Source organism: Peromyscus maniculatus, chromosome 5, assembly GCF_049852395.1.
Source record: "Peromyscus maniculatus bairdii isolate BWxNUB_F1_BW_parent chromosome 5, HU_Pman_BW_mat_3.1, whole genome shotgun sequence".
NCBI classification, from domain to species: domain Eukaryota; kingdom Metazoa; phylum Chordata; class Mammalia; order Rodentia; family Cricetidae; genus Peromyscus; species Peromyscus maniculatus.
Genome location: NC_134856.1, coordinates 114,264,215 through 114,282,853, shown reverse-complemented (window position 1 = coordinate 114,282,853; position 18,639 = coordinate 114,264,215). Strand labels below are relative to the sequence as shown.

General features: G+C 43.4%; 1 protein-coding gene across 3 annotated transcripts in view; it reads left to right on the top strand.

Annotated features, from left to right (window-relative positions):
* Mylk4 (myosin light chain kinase family member 4) overlaps nt 1-18,639 on the top strand; it is a 104,865-nt gene that overhangs the window by 18,368 nt on the left and 67,858 nt on the right. For all 3 annotated transcript variants that reach the window (XM_076573126.1, XM_006972296.4, XM_006972295.4), the window contains exon 2: nt 1,212-1,482. In XM_076573126.1, the coding sequence (XP_076429241.1) occupies nt 1,324-1,482 (159 nt within the window). In that variant the 5' untranslated portion in view covers nt 1,212-1,323. The remainder of the gene's footprint in view (nt 1-1,211; nt 1,483-18,639) is intronic.

Below are 18,639 nucleotides of genomic sequence, written 5' to 3'. Positions count from 1 at the left end.
TGTTATTTTGCAGTGTGTGCGTTACCTAATTTGAATGGGGAGTATTTCAGAGAGAGCACGCAGAGCCGAGCTCTCGGGGCACAGCTGTTAGTAAAGGTTCAGTGAGAGGTGTGGGGCTGCATTCTTCATCCGAAACGAGTTTCTTTTGAAAGATCCCTACCAAATGTCTGAAGATGTGGGCGGGGGCCTTGCGGTGTGATTCAAAGGTAGGGGTGCTTGCCTAACATGTGTGGGTTATTAGGCTCAATCCCCAGCACTGAATAACTTAGAGACTGAGGTGCAGGCAGATAATTGCTGGGGTGGAGACACTGCCCAAAAGGAGGTACAATTTCAGAGAAGAGGCAGGAGCCCCTCTTCCTGGACAAGCCTTTCCTGCAGGACTGTGAGGAGCAAGCCTTCCAATGCCAGTCAAAAACCCCACTCCTCAAATTGTGTTTTAACCCATCACTTGATATGGTGGAGGGGTTTGAAATTTGCCCCTTATCTCCCACAGCTTGGCTAATTTCAGTCTGTGAAGAAAAAAAATCTGGTAATGACTAGACACCTAGAAAAAAACACATGCTCACAGCACGGGAGTATGAAACTCAAAGCAGGGTGCATAGTGGTCTTTTATTGAGAGCCCGAAGGGACAGAGTGTGGACTCCTGGGGTGAAAGGAAGTGGGAAGTCTCTGGAATGTCGAAGGAGGGGCGAACAGACACCAAGGATGTGAATGAAATCTTTCAGGTGGCAGCCACCTGTGGTCATCTCTGCAGGGCAGGTGACAGACCCTCCTGTCTCATCTTCCTGTAGGTGACTCAGTCTTTCTTGGGTTCTAGAAAAGGGGGGGGGTATATTAGATAGAAATACCTCTATTTCATTTATTACTTTTTAATGTAGATGGATATAAAACTTCCTTTTTCAAAAGGATTTTCCCAGCCATTCCTGTGTGTACAAAGGTCTGTGGTTTCTTTAATCAACGTGAAATACGTCGCATAAACATAACTGGGGTCAGATGTCTTACTTTCTCTCCATGTATGTCTTGTTTAATTCAGTGAAGGATGGACATAGTCACCTGGGAGGGTGCTTCTTACTATTTAACTTTGTGGGAAAATGTAAAAATAAAAGTTTCTCAATGGACAAAGTTTCACTGTGCATATCGGCGTTGCTCCTGATTTTGGAAGTTGATAGTGAGTAAATGACTCCAACTTTTCTTGTTTCCTTCTTTTATAGTCAAGAGAAAGGAGTGCTGAGAAGTCAGGACTGTGTCCTGCTTTACAAGTCGGAGACCGAGGGAGATGAGAACTCCACCCCTGACAGCAGCCTGCTCAGACTCACCACCAGCATGCTGAAGGTCAAGAGGCTGGAAGAGATCAGCTCCTGCCACAGCAGCAACCCCCTGGAGAAAGTGGCCTTCTTCCAGTGCATGGAAGAGGTGGAGAAGGTGAAATGCTTTCTGGAGGAGAATTCTAGTGAGCTGGATCTGCAAGCTGGAGACCATGAGGTAATCACATCCGCCCTCATCTCACGGCTAATGCTCTTTACGGGACCCCCTTCAAGTTCAGTGTTGTCACGTATGTGTAGAACCGAGGAAGCCTGAGAGCAGACACATTTCCATTCCCTTCTCCGAGGATGATGTGTAAACTCTACACTTGAGCTGGGTTGTTAGAACAGAAGCCTTTGAATGTGTATTTTACCTGCAGTGGCTGAGAAACTTTGAAGTGAGTTTCTGGGGACTGGGAGTGTAGCTCAGTGGTAAAGGGTTTGCAGAGCATGCCGGAGACCCTGGGTTCCATATCATCACCCCTCTCAACCAAATATACATGTACACATACGCACATACTTAGGGAATATGCTTTGGAAACACACTTTAGAGAAGGATCATTGAAAATATGTGTTTGGGCTGAAAACTCAGAGAAGCACCCTGGGAAGACAACTGTACAATTTGCAATTTCCAATTTCCCAAAGACCCTGAGCTCTGTGAGAGGTAGAGTTATTGACAGCAAAGTCCAGAGAAGGGGCATCATTTCTTGCCGACAGCATGATGGTATAAACCTGCGCCCACTCTGCTGAACCAGAGCTCTGAGATGCACCAAATTCAAACACAGAGTTGCCTAATCTGATCAAGGAGATGATAGGTATTATGAGAGTAAGTTGGTTAATATATCCAGCACTGCTACCACAATACTGAGAAGACCCCTCACTCCCACCCACACCCATGCCTTGCCAGGGACCTCCACTCAAGTAAAGGGGCATATCCTTGACTATACTGTAGAAAGGAATTTCAAGATGATTAGGGAGAAACAAAGTTGGCAGCTTTATTAAATAAGTGAAAAGAGCTAGTATGTGTGTGGGCATCGGTGTGTGTGTGTGTGTGTGTGTGTGTGTGTGTGTGTGTGTGTGTGTGAGAGAGAGAGAGAGAGAGAGAGAGAGAGAGAGAGAGAGAGAGAGAGAGCGAGAGCGAGAGAGCTGGGGGGGGAACAGTACATTTCAAGACATGGGTGTCCATGCACAATGTCCTCATATATGAGTCTGTGGATTTCTAAGTTACATTGTTCAAAGGCGTGGGCTACAGAGATGGCTGAGTAGGTAAAAGTGCTGACCATGCAAGCCTGGTGGCCAGAGTTAGAATCCAGGAACCCACAAGAAGGTGGACAGAGGAATTGAGTCCACAGAACTGTCTTCTAACCCCCACACATGTGTGGTCGCACATGAGCTGCACCCCATCTCTCTCACACACATAATAAATAGAAGAAACTTAAAGTATTGATTTACAACAGGTTTAAAGATTAAGCAAAATTTAAAAGTTAAGTAAAAACTATAGCGGCTAGAGGGAAGCTCCATGGCTCAGAGCACATACTGACTTTGAAAAGGATATGAATTTGGTTCTCAACCCCCACAAAAGATAGCTCCCAACAGTCTGTGACTCCAGCTCCAGGGGACCAAACATCTCTGGCCTCCATAGACACAGCACTCCAGTGGACTCACCCTCCATCTCAGGTACATAATAAAAATGAGCTGGTTTACTTACTTTTTCTTAGAGAATTTCCTTTTGCAAATGAAATTGTAAGGTTGTTTTACAATGTGTACTGTATAGATTTGGAGTGAGAGGAACGCTAATATGGTAAAACTCACGGCCCTAAACTCCTGGGCTCAAGCTATCCTCCTGCCACAGCCTCCCAGATATCTGGAACTATCTAGGTGCATGCAACCACCCCATTACTTAGATCCAGAAGAAGAAATTGTCATAGGCAAAATATAAGTGAGATATGAAAGACACCCTTGCAAGGACCGCTAATAGCACAAACAGACAGAATTTATTTTCTCCTCATGAATTTCTGAAGGAAACAGAAAAACACTCATCTTTCATCACTTTGCACAACAGAAATCAACTAATGGTTTACATGGATTTGATTGTCAAGTACATTTGTTCTCATAATTCTGTGATATAATTTTGTTGCTGTTGTTGTTTGGATTTTTTTTTTCCAGAGAGGGCCTTGTGTAGCCCAGGCAGTCCTTGAACTCCATGTGTAGCTTAGGATGACCTTGAATTTCTGATCCTCCTGACTCTACCTTCTATGTACTAAGATAACATGTGTGTGCCACTGTGCCAAGGTTATGTGATAAAAAATTTTAATTAACTGCCTTTAAAGTGTGAGGTAATGGTGAGTTGGACTATAAGCTTTCTTAGGAAGAATTACTTTTATGATTACCAACTGTTTTAGAAAGTTCCAAATCTAATTTGGAAGTTTTATATTTTGGGGTTTGTAGGGGAAAGATTGAGTCTGCAGAGACCCTAAAGGAAGTAGGCAAACACTTTGTGGCCGGGCCTTTCTGGCTTCCATGCTACAGTTGACACCATCAAAGGTAGAAACCAGCGACAAGGAGTGCCATATGTCCCGTTCAGTTTTTTATTTATAAATAGAGAGGCCCAGGGATGTCAGCAGTCAGGACCCCTGTTCATCTCTGGCCCTGTGGAGAATGGACAGGTACAGGTGTCGGCGGCGGCTCAGAGTTCTTTCTATGGTTTGCAAAGCCCAACCTGTGGTGGCAGCACAGCCAGCAGGCCTGGCAGCTGCCAGGTAGAGAGGCCACCTCAGCAGCTGGGGTGTGTGGACACAGCTGGGCTGCCAGGGCTCTCTCCATCTTCTGCAGGGCTGCAGCAGACCTCTACCGCGTCACTCTTTTCTCTCCTGGGACCATTAAAAAGGCCTGTCCACTTTCTCACTTGACTCTCGTCTCCCCCTTCCCATTCTCTTTCTGAGAAGATTAGGGCCACTAATGGTAGAAACATTTGCTAGCTGCACTGAAAGGCAATTTTCACTGGATTTCAGACACTCTGGGGATGCAGCTTTGTTCTGGAAGCTTGGAATACAGTTTCCAAAAGCAACTTTATCTGCTCTCAGTCCCCAGAGCAGAAGAACTGTATATAAATTTAACAGCCTGTATTTGTTAAAATAGTTCAGTGAAACTTGGATGCTTTTTTCTTTTCCGGCTCTTAAGCGGGATTTTCTATTTCATTTGTTTTCCCTGCGCTGAGTTTATTTTAAACTATCTTTCTCTTCCTCTAGTTTTTTTTTTTAAAGGTGGATTGTTAAATACTTCATATTCTACTCCTCTGTATGTGAAACATTTAATTTATTTTATAATTTTAACTTTGTTCCTTTAATTTTTCTTTATTTCCATGTGGTTCTGTTTTCTAATGTCCTTTTCCCTTAAATAATACTGTGGATTTTAAAAGGTTTATGACTTAAAGGGGAGATTCATGGGCTTGCTTTTATGTTCTCCTTTTCCATGCCATATCTCAAAATTAAAGCCTTTGAAGGGTGGCATAGGCCTCTCCCCAAGCAAGGAGCTGGCAATAGATAGGAAGTGACAGTCACCTGTCCTAAGAATAAGGCCATAGCTCAACCTCCCTCCCCCCAGATGTTCTTCCTCTTCTTCCTTTATACCACACTTGTAAGCTCTCCAATTCTTCAGCTCAGTCTCAACCTCCACTGGGCCTTAAATCTGTGCATCACCAACACCCTATAGTCATCACTTCTGGGTCCCCTCCAAACTGACTCCCCACCAGCACGATTATCTTACCTGCAAGATTTCACACAAGGATTCTCCTCTCCTCTCTAAAATGCTCAGTACGAAGCCTATATTTTATATTTGCCCCTGGGCCATGTCCTTGTCCCAGCCTCCCCCTCCCCCATGAGGACATCTGCAACACTCTTTCAAAAGATCACGCATATATGGAAATCAAATAAATGGATGAATAAAGTATGTTTTCAGCAGATAACCACGTACCACAATACGCTAGATCTAAACTTGTCCAACATATACATTGAAATCAAGCAGAACTTAGCAAAGAGTTGATCTGAGTGAGGAGCCTAATAGCCACCATGTACATACTATGATGTTATAAATGCTAAATAGTTCTCACAACTATAATTGTAATTACTTTGATATAATTAAATGCAGAGTTTTAATCAAATTATTATAGCCATACTTTGGTGCTATGGACACAACACAATTTCAAGGATATGCTATACCCCCAACCCATACAAGGATATGCTGTGTCCCCTGTGCCATAGTTCTACATTTTATACCCAAGATGATTTATGCTCATCTCCCTTGGTTTTCCCCACCTTCCTGTGTGATCCTATTTCCTGTCATTTCCCATGAAGGCTTGGTCCCAAGTACAAAAACTAAGAGGGATTAGAGTATGGATGGTCCTTTTACAAAAATATGTCTTTGTGGACCACTCCTCCAGAATTGTGCTTATAGGGCTGAGTTGAGGTGGATTACTTCTGAATCTACACTCATCATGATTTGTATGGAAAAGTCTCCTTTAGTAAGCTCCAGGTTTCAGGGCTGGGAATGTACTACAGTTGATGGAATGCTTCTTTAGCATGCAAGAAGCCTGAGTTTGAGCAGCAGCACCACATAAACTGGGCATGATGACCCACTCTGTGCCTGTAATGCTAGCATTTGGGAGGTAGAAGCAGGAGGATCAGAAGCTGAAGATCATTCTTAGCTACACAGAAAGTCTGAGGCCAGCCTGGGTTGCCTGAGACCTTATCTCAAACACAAAAGACAAAAAACACAACAAAACAAAAACAAAAACTCAAAATACAATACTACTACCAACAAAAACAGGTTCAATTCTTCCCCGGTACCATCTAGAGGAGAGATTAGGATGGCCCAAACAGACACAGGGTCTCACGGTCCCTGGGGTGCTTCAGTGCCTCTCTCAGATATTCAAAGACTGAACCAAACCAAACTATTTCTTAGCCGGATGGGCAAAAGACAAGAGAGGGTTGGGTAAAGCATGGGTGTCTCTGTTTTGATTGATGCCATTTCCTGACAGCTGATGTGAAATTTTACCACCAGCCGTATTAACAATGACTGTTCTTAGATCTCAAAATAGCATAGTCAAGGATGAAGGTTTTTAATTTTTGAAGTTACATTCTTCCACTCCTTTTTTTTTTTTCTCCTTGCCCCAAAACGGCAAGAGAAAGCTTCCTAGCTGGCGTTGGCCCAGCAGAGGCAGCTGATACCAGTTATGACGCAGCTACTAGTCCTTGACCAGGGGACAAACACATGTGTGTCAGTATAAATTATTGCCAGCGATCCCTCTCAGCCCCTGCACCTGTCTCGGATCTGTCACAAAGAGCCATCATCTGTTTCCTTTTAAAGAAGCAGAGTATTAGTTGGTCGTGTAACCAGAGATGCCCAGTGTAGGACTGCACAAAAAAAAATCCCATTGCAGTCCACAATGCCCACTCCTCAGAGCAGAGCAGGGAGCACAGGGAACTTGAAAAGTGGTTTGCTAGATCAGGGCAGGGAAGGTACCTACAAAGCCAGGGACTTCGCAGCTGCTCCCAGGCAATGGACTCCATACTTCAAAGAAAAGACTTCTGGATTGTAGGTAGCGTGTGCCTTCTGTCGTCTTCAGTCTTCTGGCGCCTGTTTCGGTCAGTGGTGACATGGGGAGGCCCCAAGCAGGCCCCTGCACTTGAGGATGCTCAGGTAGTGAAATCCTCTTGAATGAGGGCAGATTCATTTTGCAATTCTTTTTGAACATCTCCAGCTCAGAAGCGGTGCTCACCAAAGGCAGTTGGTCCATGCCTTGCTGGATCCTTGCCCAGGACTACTGTCTTAGGAGGGGCTGGGATAATAATAGTGACATGTGGCACCTTTCATCATTTCTAGCAATTGGGCCAACTTTCGGGGAATCTTGAAGCAGCTGTATCAGGAATTAATTTAAGTTGGTGATCTGTTTGGGGTAGGAGAGTTAAAAATAATGTTGGCATCACTTCATTTTTTTGGTCCTTTTTATATGTCGTGGTTATAAAAGAAAAACATAGATTTGTCCTGTTCATAGGAAATCTGTTGTAGGCTCAGCAACGAAGGGTGCTGAGTACTTGAATTGTCTCCTCTCATGCTTTGGGCTGCTGCTGATACGGTTTTTCATCAAACACAGAAGCCATTTCTACAATGGAATTCTGTGGGCAAAATACAGTTCTGGAAGAGAAGTAGTTCTCAGTCTGAAGAGTGTAGTACTTTCTGAGAGGTGTTCATTTCCAGGAAAACAGCTTTCTCCGTGTGCTTGATTACTTTATTCATTATCATCTGCTAAGTCGCTTTCAAACACTTCAGCCAGTCTAGCAAACACCCCAGAAGACCATGAGGGGCAGCACTCTTCTCGGAAGGCAGGCTGGCCGCAGTGTTCCTCAGCACCTTTATTCTCCTCCAACACTCCCCCCATTGACCTCTTCCATGAAATGTTATTTCTTTTCCTTCCTTAATTCTTTTCTGAATGGCTGGAGAGGGGGCTCAGTTGGGGAAGTACTTGCATTGCAAGTGAAAGGGCATGAGTTTGACCCCAGAACCCATGTGAAAGTATCGGGCATGGTGACCCATTTTTAACCTCGATGCTGGATCTCAGTGCTTACTGGCCAGCCAGTCCAGCCTAATAAGTGAAGTCCAGGTCACTAAGAGACCTTGTTTCAGAAGGAGGTAGGTGGTGCTCCTGAGAACAACATCTAACCCCCAATCCCCCAACACACACACACTTACATAAAATTGTTTGTGTGCATACAGTACTAGGCATCAATCTCAAAGCCTTGAAGTTCCCAGGTAAGTGTTGCTGGGCCACATTCCAGCCCTTCCCATGAAATTTATTTCTACAAATACCCTGTTTGATGTATATATCCTTGATGCATTATATGTGTGCTCATCCTGTGCATATATAAAGAGTAAGGTTTTCTTCATCTCTTCTCCCCAGAGAGCCAAAGCCCCACTCGGGTGCTCTTGCTGTACTGGCAATACATGATTTACAGTTTAAAAAATTTCCAGGAGAGGTGGTTTGATAGCGGTACATACATGCATGTCTTACATCTTATCCTATGAGAACCACAAGTTCTGGTTCTTGGTGGTTTTCAGATGATACAGCTCTATGTTTCCCCAATGCCTGAGCCTTTCCTGGAGTCCTTGCTGCATGGACACTTCTGTGATTATCAAGTTCATGTTCAAATGAACAGCCAAATCTTGGAATAATTTATTAAGTTACTTTATCTATCTTAGTTGAGAACAAAGTAAAATTAGTGGGAGAAAAACAGCAACAGAAACAAAACAAAACAAAACAAACCTGAAGCATATAAAAACCTGTCTTTAGGCTAGTCCTAACATCATGGTTGTCTGTCTATTCAGACCCAGTCACTGGTACCCAAGCATTAATCATGTCTGGCTGTTTAATATATATTTTTATGGGAACTATCAGGAGCACTACATTTCTTTCATGAGAAATGCTATGAGAGATTTCAGCTTCTGTGTGGAAAGGAATGGTATTCTCTGAAGCTCTGGGATGAGCACTACTGGTATTTCTACCTCTGGTATCTGACAATGAAAAGGTTAACAAGCATTTAGAAGTACCACATATATTCTTTTAAAGGTTCTTATAGCTTTTTAACTGTAAAGAAAAGCTCATTTATGTCAGATTTACAACATAACTATCATCTTTTTCATCACTAATGATCATTTATAATGCTGACAACTGATTATCTTTGAAATTTGTCCAAGCACAACAGTTTAGAGATTAGCTTTCTCAGGGATGCCAGAGAATCCATTTGTAATGTTAATATGTTGTCTGCAGTCAAGAGGTAAAGGCTTTCTGATGCACTGTGTATAGATGCCTGCTCTTGTATAGTTCTATATACCTTTGAATATACAGATGAGTAACCTTACTGTGTATGTTGTTTCGGTGTTTCTGAATAATCAAAATTATGATAATTTTATATCATTTCTGTTAGTTGTTTTAATATGAAGAAAGTATCTTTATTTTCTACCAAAGTTAAAACAACAGATTCAATATATATAATTGCTCCTAGTTATGTCTATGTTTCTAGGTAAGACAATGCTTAACACATGTCTTAATGAAATTCCTAAATATAATTTACTGAACTGTGTTCCCATCCATTTCCTCAAACAATTATGGTCGTAAAATGTCCATTTATCTATTAGCATTACCCAGACCTCCATTTTTCAGACTATCTTCATGACTTTCACTGTACAATTGACCCTCTGTATCCATGAATTACACATCTGTGGATTCAGCTAGCCATGGAGAAAACATTATGTCTGTACTGAACATCTGCAGACATTTTTCCTCATAATTATTCCCTAAATAATAGAGAATAACAGCTATCAGCATTCACACTGTGTTAAGAATTATAAGTAAGCCAGAGATGATTTAAAACATAGGAGAAGAGGTGCATGGTCATATGTAAACCTTGTGCCATTTTATATAAAAGGCTAAAAGACTTGGGAGGGCTTCCGGGAACAGATCTCCCAAGCATACATGCCAAAAGATATTCTTTCACGTTACTTTTATTTTTATTAATATGCCAATCCATTTAAAACATTTTTAGCAAAAGCAAAATTGCAAGTGTGCTAAGTATAGATTTTTCAAATGCACAGCAACACACACACAACATAAATTTTAAAATGATTTGTTAGTGCATGACCTCAGAGAACCTAGAAATCTCTCACAACTAAGGTGGTCCCTGGGGCACCTGCAAAAGGAACTCTTTCCAGATCTTTGCCCAGAGGCATTTATTCCTCATTTTCTGTTTAACATGTGGTAACAAAGTCCAAGGACCGAGGCAAGCAAGTAACAGAGAGTCTTCTTTCTAGAGAAAAGGGGCAATTGTAAGAGGCCTTTAGTATAGAACATTGATGCTGGGAAAGCTTGCTTAGGGTTTTTATGTGGCTGCATGTCTAGTGTCCCCAAATTGCCACTCCCAAATTCCCATAAGAAAGTAGAACCTGTAACCAGGGCTTACGTTTGGATCCTTAATTTGAAGATTGACTCTGAGGAACAGGCCTGGAACCTCTGTGTATGACATAGTGAAAGGAGGAAGCTCCAGCATGGCGCTGACTGCTGTATGCAGGGCTCATAGTTTTGTGCCCCTGTTGTAGGACTGAAGGCCACCTGGCTCTGGCTCTTTTGCTAAGTTTAACAGGACCTATGGCATCTTCAGTTGCCTCTGGGTAAACATGATTCACCTGGTGTTCTCTCAGTGAACTCTAGGAAGTGGCAAGCTGCCGTAACTTGGAGGGGAACAGGAAGAGACCCTATTTAGTTGCCTCAACAACAGCTGGAGCAAAAGGTAGACCAGACTGTGTAAAGAACAGAGAGAGGAACCCTTTCAAATACACTGAAGTTTCAAAGTTTAGCCTCTGAGGTGTGGCAATCAAGACAGTGTTCTTTTGCTCACTTGGGGATTGATTTTTGTTGTTGTTACCAGCTCATTTTTGTTTTACCAGTTTCCTGCTTGCAGTGTTACGAGCTCATTTTTGGTATTGTTGACTTATCTGAGGGAAAATTGCTCAATTTACGATGAAAGTCATGAGGATAAGGCTTCATTGGAGACTGTGGTTGAGCATAAGGGAGACAGTGCATGGCTTTGGGTCCCAGGATTGCTTCTTGAGACTTGGGAAACAAAGCTTTTATATACATGCAGCCTTGTGGTGCATGCCTTTAATTCCATTACACAGGAGGCAGAGGCAGGCAGATCCGTGAGTTGGAGGCCAGCCCGAGTTACATGGTTACACCCTGTCTCAAAATAAATAGTTCATACTTTAAGCCCTCAAAGGGTGGGCTTACCAGGTACACTGTTCACTGTTGCACAGAATCCCAGGATATCGGCATACCTCATCAATTCTTTCTGTCCACATATGGTTTTGCATTTGATGTAGACATAATGTTCATGAATATTGGGTCTTCCTGCACCAGGCTCACAAACAGTGGTAGAGGTGCTTACCATCGCTCCCCACAGCTCTCTGGGGGTATTTGTTATGAGGAGAGAGTCAGCTTCCTGAACCTAGTGGAAGCTGCTTTCTGGAAGGAGCCAAGTTTCAGCGGGAGTCTTCGGTGGGCATCAGGGCCTCCCCTGCTCTGTCTCAGAGGCGCACACCAGTATTTCTGCAGATAGCTGGCGTCAGTTAATCTGCTGCACTGGTTGGTTTTACCTGTCAGGGTGCCACAACATGGAATCGCCTGGGAAGAGAATCTTAAAAAGGGATCATCTAGATCAGATTGGCCTGTGGGTGTGTCCTTAGGGGGTTATCTTGACTGTTAATTGCATATGAGAGGGACCCTAGACTGTGTAAGAGTGAAGAGCACTAGCTGAGGATAAGTAGCAAGCAAGTGCTCACTTATTTTCTGTTCATTCTTGACTGCCAATGTGATGTGACTAGCTGCTCAGTTTCTTGCCTTGACTTCCCCAACGACAGATGTAAGCTGGGATTGTCAACAGGATAATCCCCTCCTGTCGCTTGAGTTTTCCACCTCGCCCACAGTCCGGACAAATCTCTGTCACCCACCAGTCCCACAGCCGCTCAGACCCAACCAAATAAACACAGACACTTATATTGCTTGCAAACTGCATGGCCGTGGCAGGCTTCCTGCTAACTGTCCTTATCTTGCTAACTGTGCTTTTATCTTAAATTGATCCATTTCCATACATCTATACCTTGCCATGTAGCTGGTGGCTTACTGGCGTCTTCACATGCTGCTGGTCATGGCGGCGGCTGCAGCCTCTCTGGTCATGGCGGCGGCTGCAGCCTCTCTGGTCATTGCGGCGGCTGCAGCGTCTCCTTCTGCCTTTCTGTCCTTTTATCCTGCCTAGCCACGGCCGATCAGGTTTTATTTATTAACCAATCAGAGCAACTTGACATACAGACCATCCCCCAGCACAGCCAAGTGCAGACCATCTCAAACACCTGCACTCAGGCCCATGGTCCTAATCATCCTCTATACGGACCTGCTGGGTAACGCCACAAAGAACCTGAGAATGGGCTCCCACAGGACATACAGAACATCCCACAGCACTTCCCCTTTCTTTTTTTTTTTTTTTTAAAAGGAAGGTTTTAACTTTTACACATCTCCAAAGTCAGCTTGGTATATTTGGGAATTTGGGCGTAGCTTCTCTTAACTACTTCCTGCTGGAGGGGGGCGCTGTATCTTATGGGGATGCAAAGAAAATTTTAGGATCATGGAGTAGTCCGTGAGACCGTATTGTCTGAGCCAGTTGCCTTGAAACGATTCTGGATGTTGGATCATCTGGGCCATGGTGTCATCGGAGACCTTTCAGGTGGTCTTGGCTGGTCAAACCTGATGTATCTTAATCTGGAACAAATCCATAGCCTCTGGCTTTCTGTAGAGACAAAAACAGAGTCTCCTTTCCAAAGTAACACATCCTTATATCCAAATTTTAAAGTCAAGATATCTTTAATATATACATATTGGTTTAACTCAACATCTTTTACGATCAAATGTTTTTCTGCAGTTAAAAATCCCAAAGACAATATAATCCAAACTCTCTGTGTGATATCCATCTTTACATGGCTTATTTTTTATATTACTTTTACTTTCTCTTTAACGACTTTATTTTTTTAAACTTTCTATTTCTTTATATAACTGTCTATGTTCCTTTTCCTCTCTCTTCCAAGCCCCAGGAACCCGCCAGTAACTCAAACCGGCGGCTGCCGCTCATTTGAGAGAGAGAATTAGGAACTGTGGGGCGTTTACCGACGTCACCGTTCCTGGAGAACTTACCGACGTCACCGCTCCGTGTGTTGAGTTCTGAATCCTCTTTACCACGCGAGGATTCTTCTCAGATCACACTTTATTGGAGCGCCTCTTGGTTAAGGGACTTTGTCTTTAGTATTTTTTTTTTTTTCATAACACCGGCCTTTATCCCTGTTCATTTGTCCTTTTTCTTTAGTCCCTTTTTTTTTCTTCTTTTTTTCTTTAACCCTTTTTTTCTTTAGCCCTTTTTTTCTTTAGCCCTTTTTTTCTTTAGCCCCACGTTGGGCGCCAAATGTAGCTTGATTTTTTCGCCTTGCCCACAGTCAGGACAAATCTCTGTCACCCGCCAGTCCCACAGCCGCTCAGACCCAACCAAATAAACACAGACACTTATATTGCTTGCAAACTGCATGGCCGTGGCAGGCTTCCTGCTAACTGTCCTTATCTTGCTAACTGTGCTTTTATCTTAAATTGATCCATTTCCATACATCTATACCTTGCCATGTAGCTGGTGGCTTACTGGCGTCTTCACATGCTGCTGGTCATGGCGGCGGCTGCAGCCTCTCTGGTCATGGCGGCGGCTGCAGCCTCTCTGGTCATTGCGGCGGCTGCAGCGTCTCCTTCTGCCTTTCTGTCCTTTTATCCTGCCTAGCCACGGCCGATCAGGTTTTATTTATTAACCAATCAGAGCAACTTGACATACAGACCATCCCCCAGCACAGCCAAGTGCAGACCATCTCAAACACCTGCACTCAGGCCCATGGTCCTAATCATCCTCTATACGGACCTGCTGGGTAACGCCACAAAGAACCTGAGAATGGGCTCCCACAGGACATACAGAACATCCCACAGCACCCTCCCTCCCCTGTGTTGCTTTTTGTTGGTGTATTTGTCTCATCAACGGAAATGAAGGATGGCTGACCACTGTCCACATGCAGTCAGAGGTGAACTCAGAGTGGCCCCTCAAAACCAGTGCCGAGGATTGCCCTGAGGACAGAGACAGTTTCCAGTTTAAACCACTCCAGGGACATTCTTCATGTTCTTTGAATAGCAGTGTGTGTCTGTCCCTTTCTGTCATACTGGCATACTCTTAGGGTAAAATAAAGGAGCATGCATATATGAAGATGCTTTGTAAAATGTGAAGGCTGTCACTGTTACTATTTACAGTGCATTGCTTTCTTAACATCTGGGCCTCACACCCTTATGTCTTTGTACTGGCTGCTTTTGTGTGCCAACTTGACACAAGCTAGAGTCATCAGAGAGGAAGGAGCTTCAGATGAGGAAATGCTTCCACGGGATCCAGCTGTAAGGCATTTTCTCAGCTAGTGATCAATGGGGGAGGGTCCAGCCCATTGTGGGTGGGGCCAACCCTGCACTGATGGTCTTGGGTTCTACAAGAAATCAGGCTGAGCAAGCCATGGGAAGCAAGCCAGTAAGTAGCACCCCTCCTTGGCCTCTGCATCAGCTCCTGACTCCAAGATCCTGTCCTGTTTGAGTTCCTGTCCTGACTTCCTTCCAAAAAATGCTTTCCTCCCCAGCTTGCTTTTTGGTCATGGTGTTTTGTTGCAGCAAAAGAAACCCTAACTAAGACAGTCTTCTTAACACATGGACATGGCCTTAAGCATGGAGACCTTAAGCCTCTGTATGTATCTGCCTCCTAGTATTTATTTTAATAATTTTCTCAACCTTGTCTACTGTTTTTCAGAGAGAAAAGTCACTCGATTTATGAGTCCATTTTATGGAATTAAGATGATATATGCTTTTTAAAATATATGCTCATAAATCTTCAGTATTAGTCCATAGCTCGTGGCTTCACCTAGTTGGAGGTTCTGCTGCTTGCAGATTATGGTGGCACTCTTTGGTAATTTTTTTTTGTATGTGTTGGTGCAGACACCCTAGAGCACTGTACTGTGGTTGTGACTCAAAGATTGGAACTTGGTATACAGTTTTATGGTCAAACATGTGCCTACGATGCATAAGGCTTTCGATTTGACATTTGACAGACAGACAGACAGACAGACAGACACACACACACACACACACACACACACACACACACACACACAGACTTAAAGCATAGATCCTTGGAGGCTGGCTTATCCAAATCTTTGAAAAGAGGGTTCAACAAATGGACTTGTCCATGATTCCTGACAATGAGGGAGGACTCTTTCTTTCTGAGTTCTCTCCAGGCTGATCTTCTGTACTGCCAGAGCCGGCATTTTTTTTTTCAGAATTCTTGTCTCTGTTAGGGGGTCCGTCCCCCCCTTGCCGCCTCTCCGACTGCCCACATTGGATCTACAGATCAAGATCTGGCTCAGTTTCTTGAGTCCTGCAGGCCCTCCTCCAGCTGGTAAACCACCAGCCAGGCCCTGGCTCTAGCTTGTCACTAAGTGTCACTGGTGCTTAATTTCCAAGGGTCCCAGCACCACACCCATTCTCTGAATGCCTCAGCATGGGAGCTGGAAGCCTGAACAGCAGGGGGTGAGTCCAGAGACTTCTGCTATAACAGGTGTGGGGTTAATGATCTTGTCAGTGGCCCAGGCATCAGGAAATTCTAAAAAAGGAAATAACTAGGCTGGAAGCCAGTAGTGAGTGCACTCACATTCTAACTTGACTGTTACCTTCCAGTATTTGTATTCCACACATGAACAAGCTAGGCCCATCCCTACCTTTTCTATGTAGCTTAATGCTCATATTAATGAAATTAGGATAAGGGGTAGGCATAAAAATGAATGTAAACCTTTAATTCACAAATGTATCTAATCCACCCATACCAGAGTCTGTTATTTAAATAAATAAGTCTAATTCATTTAAACCATTACGTATAGATTTTATATTACTTAAAAAGCAACTATTACCAAGCTAAAAAGGTACTGTGTTGGCTATGCTTAGATGCCAATAAAAGTTGTCAAACACATGAAAAATACATGAAACTCGCTGACCAAAGCAATTTCATTTGCTCATGGGCCCTGATCATCTCAAAAAGAGACAGAAGCTGGCAAAACAAGACAGTTCCTTTAAGTGTTTAACAGGCCTAGATTCCGTTTGTGCATTCTTTTCCTTTTAGTAGAGATGTTTGGTTAGGGGTCCCGTTGAGATGACTTGGCAGGCCTTAGTATTCAGAAACATAAGAACTGATGGCAGTAGGTCTCATTTAGTTCTGAGGTTTCTAGAACAAGCATATTACACTAATACATTATCCCTCCCCAGGGCTGGGGATGCAACCAGCCCATGGTGGCTCTCATTCTGTGCACAGGTGCTGTACCCCACTCCAATTTTTATGTTCTTAGGGTTGTGTTTGCTGATTACCTACTTAGGATCAATGCCTTTAACCTGGTTGTAGTTCTGTATTTACCCAGGCATTTTATTGTAAACAGTCCTCCTTGCTGTGTGTCTACTTGTTCTAAGAACTTTATAAACAGGGTGTAGCTCAGGGCCTTGCCTAGCACTGTAAAGCCTTGGGCTCAGTCTCTAGTAATGTAACAGCAAAAACTCTGTGACAACCTGAGGAGACAGATCCTTCCCTGATTGGTCACTGGCATTGATGCTACATGTTCCAGGCACTGTGCTAAGGATTTCCCACACAGTGTATGGCACCTGTCACAGTAGCCTCACGAAGCTCTTTGTCTACAGGCAAATAAGACTTACTGAGACTAGGAGCTTGACCAAAGTGATACAGCTGCATGCATACTACGGTCTTTCTTTCTGAATAGATTCATTTGCTCAACATTTAAAACCAGTTATATGGCTTAATTGCAGAAATTTTTACTAGTGTTTCTTAAAAAAAAAAGTAATTTGCTTCTTAGAGAAGTTTTGGGTTCTGAGCAAAACCAAGAGAAAGCTAGAGTTATGCATACATAACACATCTCCTATAGTTACAGAGCTCTGCATATATAGTCCATCTCCCACAGCACAGATCTATGCGCAACTCCTCTAGCATAACCGTGCTTTTGTTCTAACAAACAAACCTTCACTGATATTCTATACTCTATACTGAGGCTCATCTCTAGTGTTGTACAGTCTGTAGGTTTGAACAAATGTAAAATTTCAGGGATACACCATTATAGTAATTTAATTAAAACAAAAAGACGTTAAGTATTTGTAGACAAACAGGATTTTCTAAATCCTCATATGATCTGAAGTATTTTTCCAATTTAATGACTGTTTCAACTGTTTGCTTTTCAAATACAAATACAGGGAACAAGCAGGTAGGTTTTAAATGTCCACATTGCCAACCAGCAAACCCAGGGTCTTGTTCGCAAATGTAAGGTAACAGCGACCTCCAGTGGTAAAAAGTTGAAAAGGCTCGTGTGGGTATAAGGACCTTTCAGGCTTTTCGGGTTTTTCCTGGCGCTGAGAATGGAACCCAGGGACTTTTGCATGCTTGGCAAGTGCTTTACCACTGTGCTGCACCCCAGGCCAGGGTATCTGCAGTTGTTCAAACCAATGCTAGGACTTTCTCAACCCTGCTTGAGAAAAGACGTAGTATCCTGCCTCTGATTTGTTTAAGTATGCATAGTAAGGTTAAATTATAACCTAATACCACCAGCTCTTTAATACTTTATTGCTTTTTTTGTGAATAGCTCCTATGAATTCAGTACATTGTTAACCCAACATAAGTCTTGACTATCAGATGCAACTGACATTTCACCAAATCCAGCTTTAGGAAGGCAGATAGTCCCAGAATATTCTACTTCTCTCTTTATAGCATGGCTTGGTGTTTTCTGCTTGCAGCCTTGCCTATTTGTATTTCACTTTACCATGATTGCAGGGTGAGGCATTTTCACTTTGCAATACAGACTGACAGATGTATGACCACATATTTGAATTTCATTTGGCCTCTTGCTACCTCTGTGACACTGAGCATGTTCCGTAGACCCTTTCAGTGACCTTCAATGCCTGAGATTAATACTACTGGCCTCACAGAGACTTTGCCTAGTGCAGTTTGCACAGAGCTTGTCACAGAGAACACAAGAAGCTCAGGAAAGAAACAGTACACTTCCCTTGTGTGTAGACTGGACACAGGACCTCACACAAACCCTGTCTACCACTTAGCTCTGCCCTGGGCCCAGCTTTCCCTAACCAGGAGCCGCCAGGCCATTCCTCACCTGGATGCATCTTCTCTGGGTCCTGTTCTCTTTCCTGCTCAGAGCCCCACATTTACTTTCTGGGAAGACATTGCTCCTTTCATGTCTTTTCACGTTTCACTGCTTTCTGTGGATGGAGGTTTCTGGGTGTCTGAGGCATCTAGGCTATGATCTTTAGCCATCTTGATACTGCAGTCACGCTTGGCTTTTCTCATCCCCACCATCACACCCTATCAGACATCAGCACAGGCTGTGATTTATTGAAATATGCCTTGCATTTTCTTCATCCCTACTGGAGTGATGACAAAATGAGTTCTTTTGCCCCACCGTCATGTAAGGATGTATACAGAAGAGTTGCTATCAGACACCATGAAGAGGGAAAAAGGAGTTCCGACAGGAATGAACGGGTCCGCAGTACCAAGGTCATGTGACTATGCAAATACTGTGTGATGGGATCCTGCTATCTGACTGCATAAGAATCAAGCAACAT